This window comes from Balaenoptera ricei, chromosome 4 (assembly GCF_028023285.1).
Source record: "Balaenoptera ricei isolate mBalRic1 chromosome 4, mBalRic1.hap2, whole genome shotgun sequence".
Taxonomy (NCBI): domain Eukaryota; kingdom Metazoa; phylum Chordata; class Mammalia; order Artiodactyla; family Balaenopteridae; genus Balaenoptera; species Balaenoptera ricei.
Window position 1 is genome coordinate 92,748,691 of NC_082642.1, and position 18,518 is coordinate 92,767,208.

General features: G+C 37.8%; 1 protein-coding gene across 5 annotated transcripts in view; it reads right to left on the reverse strand.

Annotated features, from left to right (window-relative positions):
• Positions 1-1,478: 1,478 nt before the first annotated feature.
• SEC22A (SEC22 homolog A, vesicle trafficking protein) overlaps positions 1,479-18,518 on the reverse strand; it is a 66,419-nt gene continuing 49,379 nt past the window's right edge. For 4 of the 5 annotated variants that reach the window (XM_059922123.1, XM_059922122.1, XM_059922121.1 and 1 more), the window contains 2 exons: positions 15,588-15,653; positions 1,479-2,121 (listed from right to left, as the gene is read on the reverse strand). In XM_059922123.1, the coding sequence (XP_059778106.1) occupies positions 1,921-2,121; positions 15,588-15,653 (267 nt within the window). In that variant the 3' untranslated portion in view covers positions 1,479-1,920. The remainder of the gene's footprint in view (positions 2,122-15,587; positions 15,654-18,518) is intronic. The other variant, XM_059922120.1, reaches the window with a different exon arrangement.

Here is an 18,518-nt window from a genome sequence, read left to right on the forward strand (position 1 = left end):
CTGGTTAATCGACTATTTACAAGAAAACTCTTCTTGCTTTAACCATTAGTTTAGAAAAAAATACTTTCTAAATTGAACCACTTTACTTTCCTGGCTCAGTAACTACAAAACGCCAAACATAAATCAATTTTATTTTGATGATTTAGGATCATGTGGTACCTTGGGATATCTCTCAGAATATTCATAATTTCTGTGGTTTTGTTACAGGCAGAAAATTGGAGGGAACTGGAGTTTCTTGCATTAAATAAATCCCCGAAATCGTAAGCTTACTGTCTTCTTTTGCCTCGTTCTCCTGAAAGAAGAGTGTAGCAAAAAGGTTCTAGTTAAGCAAGATTTCTCATTGTAGACATACCTATGTATACTGGTTCTGGAAACAGTGTAGTTCAGTGACTTTACCTCTCTGGACAATTTCTTCTGCAAAATTAATATACCCAGAACATAAATTATATGTAATGGGTCCACTGTTTTTCTGGATATCCAATTTCAGTACGTTATGAATTCCTTAATTGGAATCTTTTCTCAAGAAAATCACTCATGAAGATGACTTCGAAACCAGAAGAGCTGTAGATTTTGCTAATGGAAACAAACTATGCTTCCTCTATTATTAATTCAAAGCTGCTTAAACAATCTTTATAAAGTTATCAAAAAGCAAGTAAGTTCTCTAAGATAGTAGGTGCTTAACTCCTCAAAGCCATAAAATAATAAGAGGAATAATAAGAAGTGCTGAGAGAAGAGTCACCTTCTGATTCTTTTAGAACAGCTCAGTGTCTCCATAGTGCAGGACCCATGCCACTTGGTGGCATGCAAGATGATTTTAGGTGATACACAACACAGAATTAAATAATGCTGAATCACAGTGAGAATGGCATTCCCTTTATAATTTTCTTTTAAACTTCTGATAATTCCACAGAGAGAGCCCCATTTTGGTGCTGGGTAACGTCTCTCTCACTGCAACAAAGAAAGAGCAGGCTTTTTGGATTCAGAGCCTTGGCAGTCATTAGTATCCAGCTAGAATTTAATAACATCTTTGTTTTATTTTTATTTATTTTGTAGTTATCTTTTTTTTATGGCAAACTGATGCTGGTTTTCTACTTGGAATAGAGGTTAGTTTCTTTTTAAAATATTTTAAAATTTAAAAGATAAATATTAAGTAAATAATAGCATATGTAATACTCAAGTGATTGAAGTTTGGCAAACAATGGCTATAGCCTAACAAATATTTTTAAAAAGTGATTTCAAAAGAAAGTATAAACATGGCCTAGGAAAGAAACATGTGTCACTGTGTTTTCAATACTTGCGATGCTCCAGGGATGAGCTCACCAGAGCCTTCTCCTACATCGGGCGATTTCCAGAGTTAAGATTCAAGCAAAAATATAAAAGGAAAAAGAACCCATTCCACACCAATCTGGACTTCACAAACTGGTACCATAAATGTGCAAAATCTAATATTTAGCAAGTAATTTGTTTTACACATAAACTTTCTTATTCACTGCAGCATCTTTTTATTTGGTCTACATTAATGCCTCACAAAGGCAAACCGGGTTGTAGAGCTCCTGCTTAGTTCTCAGAGCAAGTACCACACGTAATTTTTGACTGAACTCTCCAGCCAGGATTCAGGGCTGCTGGCCAAGTCTTCCAATGGCATCTGACTGTTCTTCCACTGCCATGGCCCTGCAGAGAGGTCTCCTCATCTCCTTCTGATCGATAATCTCATGGCCAACATTCTGCTGAGAGGAGTTTGCGTAGCAGGTACGGCATGCTCATAGGCATGCCATGCTGACTTAAAACGGAAAGGACAGCTGCAGAGAAAGACAGCAGAGCTTCTCATTTGTGGTGAACAGTTTCTTCATCACAGTGGTAGTTAAGATATGCTCCCTCCTTTTTCCCCTGAAGCCAAGGCAACACGTCTGAAGGATGGTGTCAAACGTCGTAATCAGGAGCCTTGCCCTGGGCTTGCCTCAGCCAGATCTGGAGTGTAACAAATGCTCCCACAGTCACGTGAAAGAAAAGCTGCCAGAGGTTGCGCAGTTCATAGAGATACATGTTGCATAGACAGATTAAGCCAAAAGTCAAAAAAGATTTGACATTCCGCCAGCCGGTGTAGTAGACAAATAAATAACACTGTTGAAAATATAAAAATGAAAGATGATTAGGGTTACAGGAGAAGAAACAGATGCTTCTACTATAAAGCTGTAAAATATGAGAGTGGAAAAGGGGATTTTTCAAATACAGATAAGACAGTGTAATATCTTTAATACACTCAGCTATACACTCAATGTATCTTTAATACACTCCCTATTTAAAAGGGAAATAGGTTTAAGAAATAGGTTTGCATAATCTGGAATCAGAGGAAACAAGCTATAGAGAACATTTTGGAGACGACATAATCTGAATATGAATCCTCTATTAGATAATACTGTATCAATGTTAAATTTCTTGGGTGTGATAAAGGTATCATGGCTACGTAGAACGATGTCTTTGTTCTCAAAAGACACACGTTCAAGTTTTTAGAGGTGAAATATCTTGATGTTTGTAACTTATTTTAAAAACAACTGTGCAGGAACTTCTGCTTCTGGGATGATGGAGTTGATTCACTTTCCTCTATTCTTCCCACTAAGTACAACTAAAAACCCTGGACATTATATATCAAGCATAAGATGACTCTGGATGATGAAGAGAAGAAGGCAGATAGGCTAAGGACCTTGAGACCCAGGGAATGACATTTTTTTTTTGCCTCATATATCCCAAACTTGGAGCTGAAGAAGCTGGCAACTAGAAACACCAATGGATGCACACCAACAAAACAAACAAACAAACAAAAAAACACTCAGTAAAATCTTGTTCTCTCTAGCCAGAAGACCATGAGAGGGGCACCTTTCCAAGACAGAGAAGTTTTACATAATAACTATTCTACTCCAGCCAAACACCACCAAAAACAAAACAAAACAAACTAAACCAAAACAAACCAAAAAAACCCACAAAAAAACTGTGACCACGCACACCCACCCCATCAAAGCCTATGTGGGGAGCCTATAATGCTCTAAGGAGATGTTCTAACACTCCACGGCTTCAGAGAAGGCAAGTGGGAAGCCAGAACTTTGATTCCCACTGGATGGTAGGAGTCCCTCACTCCAAAAAATAAAAACGCCGCCAAAAAATAAAAACTTAAAATAAATAAATAAATAAAAATGTTTCAAAGAAAGTAAAAATAACCAGGGACAGAGAGGGATATAATGATAAATGGATCGGAGAGACCTTCAAGATGGCAGAGGAGTAAGATGGGGAGATCACCTTCCCTCCCCACAAATACATCAAAAATACATCCACATGTGGAACAACTCCTACAGAACATCTACTGAACGCTGGCAGAAGACCTCAGACTTCCCAAAAGGCAAGAAACTCCCCACGTACCTGGGTAGAGCAAAAGAAAAAAGAAAAAACAGAGACAAAACAATAGGGACAGGACCTGCATCTCTGGGAGGGAAGAAGGAGGAAAAGTTTCCACACAGTAGCATGCCTCTTCACCCACCGGAGATGGGGGGGCGGGGGCGGGGGGGAAGCTTCGGAGCCATGGAGAAGAGTGCAGCAATAGGGGTGCAGAGGGCAAAGCAGAGAGATTCCCACACAGAGGATCGGTGCCAACCAGCACTCACCAGCCGGAGAGGCTTGTCTGCTCACCCGCCAGGGTGGGTGGGGGCTGGGAGCTGAGGCTCGGGCTTCAGAGGTCAGATCCCAGGGAGAGGACTGGGGTTGGCTGTGTGAACACAGCCTGAAGGGGGCTAGTGTGCCACAGCTAGCCAGGAGGGAGTCCGGGAAAATGTCTGGAACTGCATAAGAGTCAATAGACCATTGTTTTGGGGTGCACGAGGAGAGGGGATTCAGAGCACTGCCTAAACGAGCTCCAGAGACAGACGTGAGACGCGGCTATCAGCGCGGACCCCAGAGATGGGCATGAGACACTAAGGCTGCTACTGCAGCCACCAAGAAGCCTGTGTGCAAGCACAGGTCACTATCCACACCACCCCTCCTGGAAGCCTGTGCAGCCTGCCACTGCCAGGGTCCCGTGATCCAGGGACAACTTCCCCGGGAGAACACATCGCGCACCTCAGGCTGTTGCAATGTCATGCTGGTCTCTGCTGCCGCAGGCTCGCCCTGCATTCTGTACCCCTCCCTCTCCCCGGACTGAGTGAGCCAGAGCCCCCTAATCAGCTGCTCCTTTAACCCCGTCCTGTCTGAGCAAAGAACAGACGCCCTCAGGTGACCTACATGCAGAGGGGGGGCCAAATCCAAAGCTGAACCCCAGGAGCTGTGCGAACAAAGAAGAGAAAGGGAAATCTCTCCCAGCAGCCTCAGGAGCAGCGGATTCAATTTTCACAATCAACTTGATGCACCCTACACCTCTGGAATACCTGAATAGAAAACGAATCATCGCAAAATTAAGGCAGTGGACTTTGGGAGCAACTGTAGACCTGGGGTTTGCTTTCTGCATCTAATTTGTTTCTGGTCTTATGTTTATCTTAGTTAAGTATTTAGAATTTATGATGATTGGTAGATTCGTTTATTGATTTGGTTGCTCTCTTCCTTTTATTTATATATAGATATATATATTTTTTTCCTTTTTCTCTTTTTGTGTGTATGTGTATGCTTCTTTGTGTGATTCTATCTGTATAGCTTTGCTTTTACCATTTGTCCTAGGGTTCTGTCTGTCATCTTTTTTTTTTATTTTAGTACAGTTTTTAGTGTTTGTTATCATTGGTGGATTTGTTTTTTGGTTTGGTTGCTCTCTTCTTTCTTTCTTTTTCTTCATTATTTTAAATTTTTTTAAATTTTTAATAATTTTTTTATTTTAATAACTTAATTTAATTTTTTCCTTTCTTTCTTTTTTCTCCCCTTTCTTCTGAGCCATGTGGCTGACAGGGTCTTTGTGCTCTGGCCAGGTGTCAGGCCTGTGTCTCTGAGGTGGGAGAGCCGAGTTCAGGACCCTGGTCCACCAGATACCTCCCGGCTCCACATAATATCAAACGGCGAAAGCTCTCCCTGAGATCTCCATTTCAACAATAAGACCCAGCTCCACTCAACGACCAGCAAGCTACAGTGCTGGACACCCTATGCCAAACAACTAGCAAGACAGGAACACAACCCCACCCATTAGCATAGAGGCTGCCTAAAATCATAATAAGGTCACAGACACCCCAAACACACCACCAGACGTGGTCCTGCCCAGTAGAAAGACAAGATCAAGCCTCATTCACCAGAAGACAGGCACCAGTCCCCTCCACCAGGAAGCCTACACAACCCACTGAACCAACCTTACCCACTGGGGGCAGACACCAAAAACAACGGGAACTACGTACCTGCAGCCTGTGAAAAGGAGACCCCAAACACAGTAAGTTAAGCAAAATGAGAAGACAGAGAAACACACAGAAGACGAAGGAGCAAGGCAAAAACCCACCAGACCAAACAAATGAAGAGGAAATAGGCAGTCTATCTGAAAAAGAATTCAGAGTAATGATAGTAAAGATGATCCAAAATCTTGGAAGTAGAATGGAGAAAATACAAGAAACATTTAACAAGGACCTAGAAGAACTAAAGAGCAAACAAACAATGATGAACAACACAATAAATGAAATTAAAAATTCTCTAGAAGGAATCAATAGCAGAATAACTGAAGCAGAAGAATGGATAAGTGACCTGGAAGATAAAACAGTGGAAATAACTACCACAGAGCAGAATAAAGAAAAAAGAATGAAAAGAATTGAGGACAGTTTCAGAGACCTCTGGGACAACATTAAATGCACCAATATTTGAATTATAGGGGTCCCAGAAGAAGAAGAGGAAAACCAAAGGACTGAGAAAATATTTGAAGAGATTATAGTTGAAAACTTCCCTAATATGGGAAAGGAAATAGTCAATCAACTCCAGGAAGCACAGAGAGTCCCATACAGGATAAATCCAAGGAGAAACACACCAAGACACATATTAATCAAACTATCAAAAATTAAATACAAAGAAAAAATATTAAAAGCAGCAAGGGAAAAACAACAAATAACATATAAGGGAATCCCCATAAGGTTAAGAGCTGACCTTTCAGCAGAAACTCTGCAAGCCAGAAGGGAGTGGCAGGACATATTTACAGTGATGAAAGGGAAAAACCTACAACCAAGATTACTCTATCCAGCAAGGATCTCATTCAGATTCAACGGAGAAATTAACAACTTTACAGACAAGCAAAAGCTAAGAGAATTCAGCACCACCAAACCAGCTTTACAACAAATGTTAAAGGAACTTCTCTAGGCAGGAAACACAAGAGAAGGAAAAGACCTACAATACAAACCCAAAACAATTAAGAAAATGGTAATAGGAACATACATATAGATAACTACCTTAAATGTAAATGGATTAAATGCTCCCACCAAAAGACACAGACTGGTTGAATGGATACAAAAACAAAACCTGTACATATGCTGTCTACAAGAGACCCACTTGAGACCTAGGGACACATACAGACAGAAAGTGAGGGGATGGAAAAAGGTATTCCATGCAAATGGAAATCAAAAGAAAGCTGGAGTAGGAATACTCATATCAGACAAAATGGACTTTAAAATAAAGAGTATTACAAGAGACAAAGAAGGATACTACATAATGGTTAAGGGATCAATCCAAGAAGAAGATATAACAATTGTAAATATTTATGCACCCAACATAGGAGCACCTCAATACATAAGGCAAATGCTAACAGCCATAACAGGGGAAATCGACAGTAACACAATCATAGTAGTGGACTTTAACACCCCACTTTCACCAATGGACAGATCATCCAAAATGAAAATAAATAAGGAAACACAAGCTTTAAATAATACATTAAACAAGATGGACTTAACTGATTTATAGGACATTTTATCCAAAAACCACAGAATACACTTTCTTCTCAAGTGCTCATGGAACATTCTGCAGGATAGATCATATCTTGGGTCACAAATCAAGCCTTGGTAAATTTAAAAAAATTGAATTCGTATCATGTATCTTTTCTGACCACAACGCTATGAGACTAGATATCAATTACAAGAAAAAGTCTGCAAAAAATAGAAACGCATGGAGGCTAAACAATACACTACTAAATAACCAAGAGATCACTGAAGAAATCAAAGAGGAAATCAAAAATACTTAGAAACAAATGACAATGAAAACACAACGACCCAAAACCTATGGGATGCAGCAAAAGCAGTTCTAAGAGGGAAGTTTATAGCAATACAATCCTACCTCAAAAAACAAGAAACATCTCAAATAAACAACCTAAACTTACACCTAAAGCAATCAGAGAAAGAAGAACAAAAAAACTCCCAAAGTTAGCAGAAGGAAAGAAATCATAACGATTAATTAGATCAGAAATAAATGAAAAAGAAATGAAGTAAACAATAGCAAAGATCAATAAAACTAAAAGCTGGTTCTTTGAGAAGATAAACATTAATTGATAAACCATTAGCCAGACTCATCAAGGAAAAAAGAGAGAAGACTCAAATCCATAGAATTAGAAATGAAAAAGGAGAAGTAACAACTGACACTGCAGAAATACAAAGGATCATGAGAGATTATACAAGCAACTATATGCCAATAAAATGGACAACCTGGAAGAAATGGACACATTCTTAGAAAAGCACAACCTTCGGAGACCGAACCAGGAAGAAATAGAAAATATATACAGACCAATCACAAGCACTGAAATTGAGACTGTGATTAAAAATCTTCAAACAGAAGCCCAGGACCAGATGGCTTCACAGGTGAATTCTATCAAACATTTAGAGAAGAGTTAACACCTGTCCTTCTCAAACTCTTCCAAAATACAGCAGAGGGAGGAACACTCCCAAACTCATTCTACAAGGCCACCATAACCCTGATACCAAAACCAGACAAAGATGTCATAAAGAAAGAAAACTACAGGGCAATATCACTGATGAACACAGATGCAAAAATCCTCAACAAAATACTAGCAAACAGAATCCAACAGTACATTAAAAGAATCATACACCATGATCAAGTGGGGTTTATTCCAGGAATGCAAGGATTCTTCAATATACGCAAATCAATCAACGTAATACACCATATTAACAAATTGAAGGATAAAAACCATACGATCATCTCAATAGATGCAGAAAAAGCTTTCGACAAAATTCAACACCTGCTGATGATAAAAACCCTCCAGAAAGTAGGCATAGAGGGAACTTTCCTCAACATAATAAAGGCCATATATGACAAACCCACAGCCAACATCGTTCCCAATGGTGAAAAAATGAAACCACTTCCTCTAAGATCAGGAACAAGACAAGGTTATCCACTCTCACCACTATTATTCAACATAGTTTTAGAAGTTTTAGCCACAGCAGAGAAGAAATAAAAGGAATCCAAATCAGAAAAGAAGAAGCAAAGCTGTCACTGTTTGCAGATGACATGATACTATACTAGAGAATCCTAAAGATGCTACCAGAAAACTACTAGAGCTAATCAATGAATCTGGTAAAGTAGGATACAAAATTAATGCACAGAAATCTCTTGCATTCCTATACACTAATGATGAAAAATCTGAAAGAGAAATTAAGGAAACACTCCCATTTACCACTGCAACAAAAAGAATAAAATACCTAGGAATAAACCTACCTAAGGAGACAAAACACTTGTATGCAGAAAACTATAAGACACTGATGAGAGGAATTAAAGATGATACTAACAGATGGAGAGATATACCATATTCCTGGATTGGAAGAGTCAACGTTGTGAAAATGACTCTACTACCCAAAGCAATCTACAGATTCAATGCAATTCCTATCAAACTACCAATGGCCTTTTTCACAGAACTATAACAAAAAATTTCACAATTTGTATGGAAACACAAAAGACCCCGAATAGCCAAAGCAATCTTGAGAACGAAAAATGGAGCTGCGGGAATCAGGCTCCCAGACTTCAGACTATACTACAAAGCTACAGTAATCAAGAGAGTATGGTACTGGCACAAAAACAGAAATAGAGATCAATGGAACAGGACAGAAAGTACAGAGATAAACCCACGCACATATGGACACCTTATTTTTGATAAAGGAGGCAAGAATATACAATGGAGAAAAGACAGCCTCTTCAATAAGTGGTGCTGGGAAAACTGGACAGCTACATGTAAAAGAATGAAATTAGAACACTCCCTAACACCATACACAAAAATAAACTCAAAATGGATTAAAGACCTAAATGTAAGGCCAGACGCTATAAAACTCTGAGGAGAACATAGGCAGAACACTCTATGACATACATCACAGAAAGATCCTTTTTGACCCACCTCCTAGAGAAATGGAAATAAAAACAAAAATAAACAAATGGGACCTAATGAAACTTAAAAGCTTTTGCACAGCAAAGAAAACCATAAACAAGACGAAAAGACAGCCCTCAGAATGGGAGATAATATTTGCAAATGAAGCAACTGACAAAGGATTAATCTGCAAAATTTACAAGCAGCTCATGCAGCTCAATATCAAAAAAAACCAAACAACCCAATACAAAAATGGGCAGAAGACCTAAATAAGCATTTCTCCAAAGAAGACATACAGATGGCCAACAAATACATGAAAAGATGCTCAACATCATTAATCATTAGAGAAATGCAAATCAAAACCACAATGAGGTATCACCTCACACCAGTCAGAATGGGCATCATCAAAAAATCTAGAAACAGTAAATGCTAGAGAGGGTGTGGAGAAAAGGGAACCCTCTTGCACTGTTGGTGGGAATGTAAATTAATACAGCCACTATGGAGAACAGTATGGAGGTTCCTTAAAAAACTAAAAACAGAACTATCGTATGACCCAGCAATCCCACTACTGGGCATATACCCTGAGAAAGCCATAATTCAAAAAGATATATATGTACCACAATGTTCATTGCAGCACTATTTACAATAGCCAGGACATGGAAGCAACCTAAATGTCCATCAAGAGATGAATGGATAAAGAAGATGTGGCACATATATACAATGGAATATTACTCAGACATAAAAAGAAACAAAATGGAGTTATTTGTAGTGAGGTGGATGGACCTAGAGTCTGTCATACAGAGTGAAGTAAGTCAGAAAGAGAAAAACAAATACCGTATGCTAACACATATATATGGAATCTAAAAAAAAAAAAAAAGGTTCTGAAGAACATAGAGGCAGGACAGGAATAAAGACACAGACATAGAGAATGGACTTGAGGACACGGGGCGGGGGAAGGGTAAGCTGGGACGAAGTGAGAGAGTGGCATGGACATATATACACTACCAAATGTAAAATAGATAGCTAATGGGAAGCAGCAGCATAGCACAGGGAGATCAGCTCGGTGCTTTGTGACCACCTACAGGGGTGGGATAGGGAGGAAGGGAGGGAGATGCAAGAGGGAGGAGATATGGGGATATATGTATATGTATAGCTGATTCACTTTGCTATAAAACAGAAACTAACACACCATTGTAAAGCAATTATACTGCAATAAAGATGTTAAAAAAATGATAAATGGATCAATAAACCAAGAAGATACAGCAATCCTAAATGTGTATGAACCAAACAGCAGAACTGCAAAAACTGATAGAACTCAAATGAGAAATACACAATTATAGTTGAAAAATTCAATACTCCTCTCTCAGCAATTGATAGAACTAGCCAGAAAATCAGCAAGGAGACATAAAAACTGAACAATGCCATCAACCAACAGAACCTAATCAAAATTTATAGAACACCCACTCAACAACAGCAGAATACACATTCTGTTCAAGTGCCCAAGGAACATATACCAAGACAGACCATATTCTGGGCCACAGAACAAACCTCAACAAATGTAAAATAACTGAAATCACACGGAATATGTTCTCAAACTACAATGGAATCAAACTAGAAATCAATAATGGAAAGAAAACCAGAAAATATCCAAACACTTGGAAACTAAGCAACACAATTCTAAATAATCCATAGGCCAAAGAGGAAATCCCAGGGAAAAATTTTTTAAATACACTGAATTAAATGAAAATGAAAATACAACAGCTCAAAATTTATGGAACACAGCTAATGAAGTGCTAAGGGGGAAATCTGTAACACTAAATGTATACATTAAAAAGAGAAAATTCTCAAATCAAATCATCTAAGCTCCCATCTCAAGAACCTAGAAAAAGAGCCAAATAGACCCAAAGCAAGCATGAGGAAAGAAATAATAAAGTGCAGAAATCAATCAAATAGAAAATAGGAAAAAACCAATAAAACAAGAGCAGGCTCTGTGAAAAGATCAATGAAATTAGCAAGTAAGACAGATAAAGAAAAAGAGAAGATACAAATGGTCAATATGAGGACTGAAACAGGAAATATCACTACATAGCCTACAGACATCAAAAGGATAGTAAGGGAATACTATAACCATTCGACACACAAATTTGATAACCTAAGTGAAATGGACCACTTCTTCATAAAACACAAACCACCATAATTCACCCATTATAAAACATTATTTGAATAGCTCTATAACTATTAAGAAAATTGAATTTAAGACTTATTAAATAGCTGAAGTAATCAAAACTATATGGTACTGGCAGAGGGACAGACACATAGATCGATGGAACACAGAGCCCAGAAAAAGACCCACATAAACATGCCCAACTGATTTTTTTTTTTAATGCAAAAGCAATTCAGTACAGGAAAAAAAAAAAAAGGAAAAATTGAAAAATTAAACTGCATAAAAATTTTAAATGCTTGATCTGCAGAAGACTCTTTTAAGAGGATGAAAAGACAAGCTAAGACTGGGAGAAGATATTTGCAAACTACGTATCTGACAAGTGACTAATATCTGGAATATATAAAGAACTCTCAAACTCAACAGTTTAAGACAATCTCATTAGAAAATAGGCAAAAGATGTGAACAGACATTTCACCCAAGATGATACACAGATGACAAATAAGCACATAAAATTATTTTCAACATCATTGGCCACTAGGAAAATGCAAATTAAAACCACAATGAGATATCATTACATACCTATCAGAATGGCTAAAATATTAATAAAAATAGAGACGACACCAAATGCCGATAAGGATGCAGAAAAACTGGATCACTCACACAATGCTGGTGGGAATGTAAAATGGTATACTATTCTGGAAAACAGTTTGTCTCTTAATAAGCATGCAACTACTATGCACTACCACATAACCCAGTAACTGCACTTCTGGGCATTTATCTCAGAGAAATGAAGACTTTTTTGTTCACACAAAAGCCTGCACATGAAGGTTTATAGCAGCTTTATTTATAACAGCCAAAAACTAGAAACAACTCAGATGTCCTTCAAATGAGTGACTGATCAAACTGTGGTACAGCCATACCATGGAATATAATTCAGCAATAAAAAGGAACAAACCATTGACACATCCAACAACTTGGATAAATCTCCAGAGAATTATGCTGAGTAAAAAATGCCAATCACAAAGGTTACATACTATATGATTCCATTCATATAACATACTCAAAATGAGAAAATTATATTAATGGAGAACACACTAGTTGCTGCCAGAGATTAAGGAGGGGTTAGGGCAGGAGGGAACTATAAAAGGCAACATGAGGAGTCTTTATGGTGATAGGACTGTTATATATCTTAACTGCATCAATATCCATATCCTGCTGTGATACTGTATTATAGCTTTGCAAGATGGAACATTGAGGGGAAGCAGGTAAACATTATACAGGCGTTCTCTTATGACTCCACATGAGTCTAATTATCTCAAAATAAAAAGTTTAATAAGAAAAACAACTTTATACATTCATTTTATCTGCAACTTAAACTATAAACAACAAATATACACACTATATGCACAAACATACAAAGAGAGAATGAGATAAAGTGCTGCAAAATGTTAACAATTCGTGATTCTAGGTGTACCAGTTTCTCAACTTTTCTGTAAGTCTGAAGGTTTTCAAAATAAAACACTGAAGGAAAAGTAATAGTCTCTAGTTTCTTCAGACTTTCTCTGCTTTCCTATTTTATCTTTTTTTTTTAGGTCATGCCACGTGGCTTGCAGGATGTTAGTTTCCCGACCAGGGATCGAATCCATGCCCCCTGCAGTGGAAGCGTGGAGTCCTAACCACTGGACCACCTGGGAATTCCCTGATTTCCTATTTTAAATGCTCCATATCAAGATTATCTCTATCTGGCTGAACGCTGTGATTCCATAAGTACCCATGGCCTGGAGGAAAAGGCAACAAACCATGTAGTAGTGGCCTTTGAGGTCTGAACTGACGGAGATGAAAAAATATCCTGACAATTGGAGATAGAGCATGTTATATGGTAAAATGTAATCACTTAGTTTTTACTGTGGGAAAAACAACATTATTATCACTCTGCTCAGCATATTTGGAAAGCATGCAGTTTCATGCCTGTCAATATGAAGGAAATTGGTTTTTTGATTTTCTTTTTTAAAGCATGAATTTGTTTATTTTTCTCAAGTTAAAAGGTCACCTGGGTGACACTGCTCCACCATGAGGCAACTCTAAAAACTACTTTTAGCTGTTCTGAGAAAGGTAACAGAGGTGTGCCTATCTATAGGCAAGAGCACTGGTTCTGGAGTCGCCTGGGTTCAAGTCACTGACTGGCTGTAAGAACTGTCTAGGCCTCAGTGAAAAATGGTGATAATAATAGGATTAGTGTGGGGCTTACTTTGAGGATTTAATGGTACAAGGAAAGCAAAGGGCTCAGCACAACGCAAGAGCTCAACACATTTTTGCATTATTATTAGAATTTAAAATTATTTCATTAAGGCAAAACAGATAAAAGTATATTTTATAAGAATAATCATTCAGGAAATTATTTTAAAGTTAATATTTACCTCACACTGTTTTAGAATCATATGAAATAATGCATATAAAAGTTATTAAATTATAACTTTATAGCATTATAAAAATCATGTAAATACAGGAATTTTGCTTAGAGACAGCATGATATAGTGGAATGAATATGACACTGAAAATCAGAAGACTCAGAGTTCTGACTCTACCACTTAATGGCTATGTGACCTCAGGATAGTACTGAAACTGTCTCAGATTTCTCCTTTTCAAAAATGAGGATATATACCCTGTGTGATAGGACTGTAGAGATTAAAGTAGAAAATCTACATAAGAATATTTCATAAAATTAAAGTACTTGTGACATCAACGAATACAAGCTTTCACATTTCCTGCATGAAATGTCATTAATTAAATTCAATCTGCCAAATTTTACAGGAAAAATTTCTGAAGCTAATATAAATGATTAAGAAAAATTAGGGGACTGAAAAAAAAATGGTGCTGGGACTTCCCCGGCGGCCCAATGGTTAAGACACTGCGCTCCCAATGCAGGGGGCCCAGGTTCGATCCTTGGTCAGGGAACTAGATCCCCCATGCCGCAACTAAGAGACCGTGTGCTGCAACTTTAAAGATCCTGTGTGCCGCAACTAAGACCTGGAGCAGCCAAATAAATAAATAAATATATATTTTTAAAAATGTGGTCACTGAAACTAAAATTTCTAATATGTCTTTACATAAAAGTCAAATGCATATATTTAAAATATTTCCCAGGACTTCCCTGGTGGTCCAGTGGTTAAGACTCTGTGCTCCCAATGCAGGGGCCACGGGTTCGATCCCTGGTCGGGAAAGTAAGATCCCGCATGCCGCACAGCGTGGTCAAAAAAAAGTGTATGTGTATTTTATATATATATGTATGTATATTTATTTCCCTAAAGACTTCTACCGAGTTTTAGGTAGTCTTTTATTTGCAGTCCTGAATCTTTCTAATGTTTTTCTATGCAAGACAGAGAAATGTGTCACTTATAAAAGTTAGGTCAAAATGCCTTGTTTGCTCTAACGTGTTTTAGCAAAGACATTCTTGAATCTGGGTAATTGGCATGGTTACCTCTCCCTTCCCTAACACATCTGTGCTTCCTCTGTTCTTGGAAATGGGAGTATGTATCTCCCTATCACTCAGGTACAAAACCTCCTCCCTCCTAAAGTCTCAGATCTATTCTGTCTTTGAGTCCTAGTGAGTCTTCCTTCTCAGCGTCCTTTCTTTTCCTATCCCTACTGCCATTACCATTAGTTTGGGCTTTCATTACCTTCTGCCTCTCAACTCATTTCCTTGCTTATCGTCTCTCTGCTCTGACAATCCATCCTACTCATCAGTGCTAAATTAAATATCCTAAAAGCCTGCTTTTGCTGTTCCCTCTTCAAAGACTTTCCCCAAAGTACAAAATCCTCAACCTGGAGTAAAAGCAGAGCCTGGAAGCTAAACAGTAAGTCACCAGAATATCTAGAAGTATAGTCTTTACTGCCATAGGCTGAGGACCTGCCGCCAATGAAGCCCCAGCACAGGAGAGGGCTAACACTGAGTTCACTGGGATCTATGTCCGTTCAAAAGGGTCACAAAGCTAACAGAGGCTCAAATTTTAAAAAGGGGCAAAGAACTCAGACATTATTTTTATTTATTTAAAGTGCACAAGAAATTATTAGAATTGATACCTGAAACAAGCAATAATGGGAAAATGTTTGTTAAAATCGGAGAGAACCTACCTGGTAAAGGCAGGCTGCTGTTCCAAGGAAAAATGCAACAATGTAATTAAAATCCTCACCATCACTCTGCAAAAACAAAATAAAAATTACTTTTTTTTCTGGTGCAAGCCCATTTCCAAAAACAATCCATTGGGATAGGCTATGAAAACATTTACGCACAAATGGTCAAAATTTTCAAAAGTGGCATATAAAAATTCTCAAGAGTCCTAAAATAGAAACATAAAATACATTATAAGAACCAGGGAGTGTGAGGTAGAGGAAGGCTACCAGTCTTCCTCCATGTCTGGGCCTCCCCATCAGTTATATCTTATCCAAGAGAAGATGAAAGCCAATGGAAACAAATTTCCATGTAATGTAAAAAGGGCCTCTTCTCACTACTAAAGAAACCAAATAAAAATGTACAACACCCCAGGGACTTCCCTGGTGGCGCACTGGTTTAAGAATCCACCTGCCAGTGCAGGGGCCATGGGTTTGATCCCTGGTCCAGGAAGATCCCACATGTTGCGGAGCAACTAAGCCCATGTGCCACAACTACTGAGCCTGCACTCTAGAGCCTGTGAGCCACAACTATTGAGCCCATGTGCCACAATTACTGAAGCCCATGTGCCTACAGCCCGTGCTCCGCAACAAGAGAAGCCACTGCAATGAGAAGCCCATGCACTGCAATGAAGAGTAGCCCCTGCTCGCCACAGCTAGAGAAAGCCTGCATGCAGCAATGGAGACCCAATGCAGCCAAAAATAAATTAATTAATTAATTAAAAAAAAAAAGTACAACACCCCAGTGGCCTATAAAGTTAAGCCTGCTTGCTAGGATTACTATTTGACTCAAATAAATATTGACAAACTTTACCATCTAGTAAGCACATTATGGAACTGTCCAATAAAGTCTTTGGCATGATTTAAAAAAAAAAAAAAAAAAGACAACCCAAACTGAAAAGCTACTGTCCACTAGAGTGTGCTAAATCTCAATGAGGAAATTCAGCCATACATGCTATGCTAGAAAAAAAACCACCCAGAGGAAAAACAGAGATAGATTATTCATAGAATATTTCTTTTAAAAGAAAACTAATAGAGACATGTAACAAGCCCTTTTTTTCTATTCCTTTTTGATTCCTCTTAAATATCTATATTTATCATTTCTTTCAATGTTTTTATGAAGTAAAACATAAAGCCCAGGCAGGAGCATCAAATTTCTATCTTCTAGGTAGAAACATTAAATTTGGCCCTTATTTTAGAAAAAAATCTCTTTATACAATAAAAATTTCCAGAAGACATGGGAGTGTCTCTCACGACCATGTCTTCAGGAAATAATATAAAGAGAAAATTGCTTTTCCATTTGCTATTGGACAACAGAAGTGCCTGTAAGGCAGAGGGAGAGGGGCTTATCCTAGTGAGGATCTTAAAATAGAAACCATTAATCTGTCTGGGATGGTTAGGCCAGTTCAATCCCAGAGGCAGGGAAGGTCAACACAAAACCCTTCTACTTTAATGATTCTAAGACTTTTAAATAAGTTCTGCTTGATTGTTTTTTCTTCAGTCCATTAAATGATCCTTTTTGATTATAAAAGTTCATGTTCATTGGAGAGAATCTGAAACAGAATGTTACAAATAAGAAACTCGTATAGTCCATAATATTACAACTTTGGGAGAATTACTGTTAACCATTTAGGTACTTCCTTCCAATCCTTTCTGTACAAAAATATATGTACATTAAAAAAATGGAATCATAGTTTTACATATTGCTTTCTAGTACTTCACACTATATCATAAACATGTTCTCAAAATACTAAATATTTCTCAACTACTTAATTTGTAATAATTATATAACCTTTAATTGTGGGACTATATAATAATTTAATTACTATCTTACAATTGAATACTGTATTTTCCCTAAATTTACACTATCACTTTACACTCTCTTAATTGCCTTTGGAACACTTAAAAGCATGTTTCTGGACTCAACCAGATCTCGGTTCAAATCTTTACTTATTAGCTGTACGATCATGGACTATTTATTTAACTTCAATTCCCTTTTTTGAAAATAAAAGTTGTAGAGATTCAATGAAATAACACTGGCAAAAATATAACAGTAACTGACACACAGTAAGTATTCAAAAACATTCTCTAACTTCTCTTTCCCAGAGGTTACTGTCTGCATCATTCATCAGATAATTAGGATTACCTTTCAATATTGTTTAAATCTCTAATGTACTGGCCTTGTCTTCTCAATGAGATCCTAACCTTCCTTCAGGGCAGAAACTAAATCTTAACTACTTGCGTGAAACTGTGCACATAGTAGGAATCCAACAAATGCATGACAAATTGAGTTCAGCTTTGAAAAATCTTTATTTCCCCTTGCTAAAGAGAATATCTATAAACATATTCTTCCATTCAATAAATAGTCATTCATTAAACACTTATGGGCCAAGTACTGTGTCACTAGACCAAGGACAGAAAACAAGTCAACACCAACTCAAGAAGCTCAACTCTAACCAGGAAGGCAGATACAAAGAACAACAATTCCCACCTGAAGTGGTAACTGATGGGATAGGAGTGTGTACAGGGTACTAAGGGAGCCTACTGGAGACACATTTAATTCTACCTGGAGAAAAAAAGGATCAGGGAAGGTTTGGCACAGAAAATAAAGCTTAATTTGCATCTTGAAGGACGGACTAGTAGACAAGGTAGGAAGAGAATTCCAGGCAAAGGGAGTAGCTTGTGCAGTTTCAAGAAGGAAGAGGCTAGGATGACTCCAAGGTCTCCTATTCAGGCAACATTTAAATGATACCATTCACCAAGCTGGGGATATAGGAGGAAAAGTAGGTCTGGGCGCAGAAAAAACTGAGTTCATTTTGGACAAGGTATTTTGGAGTTGCTAGTGACATATCCAAATAATTATGTTTAGTAGACATTTAAGTCAGCTTCAGGGAA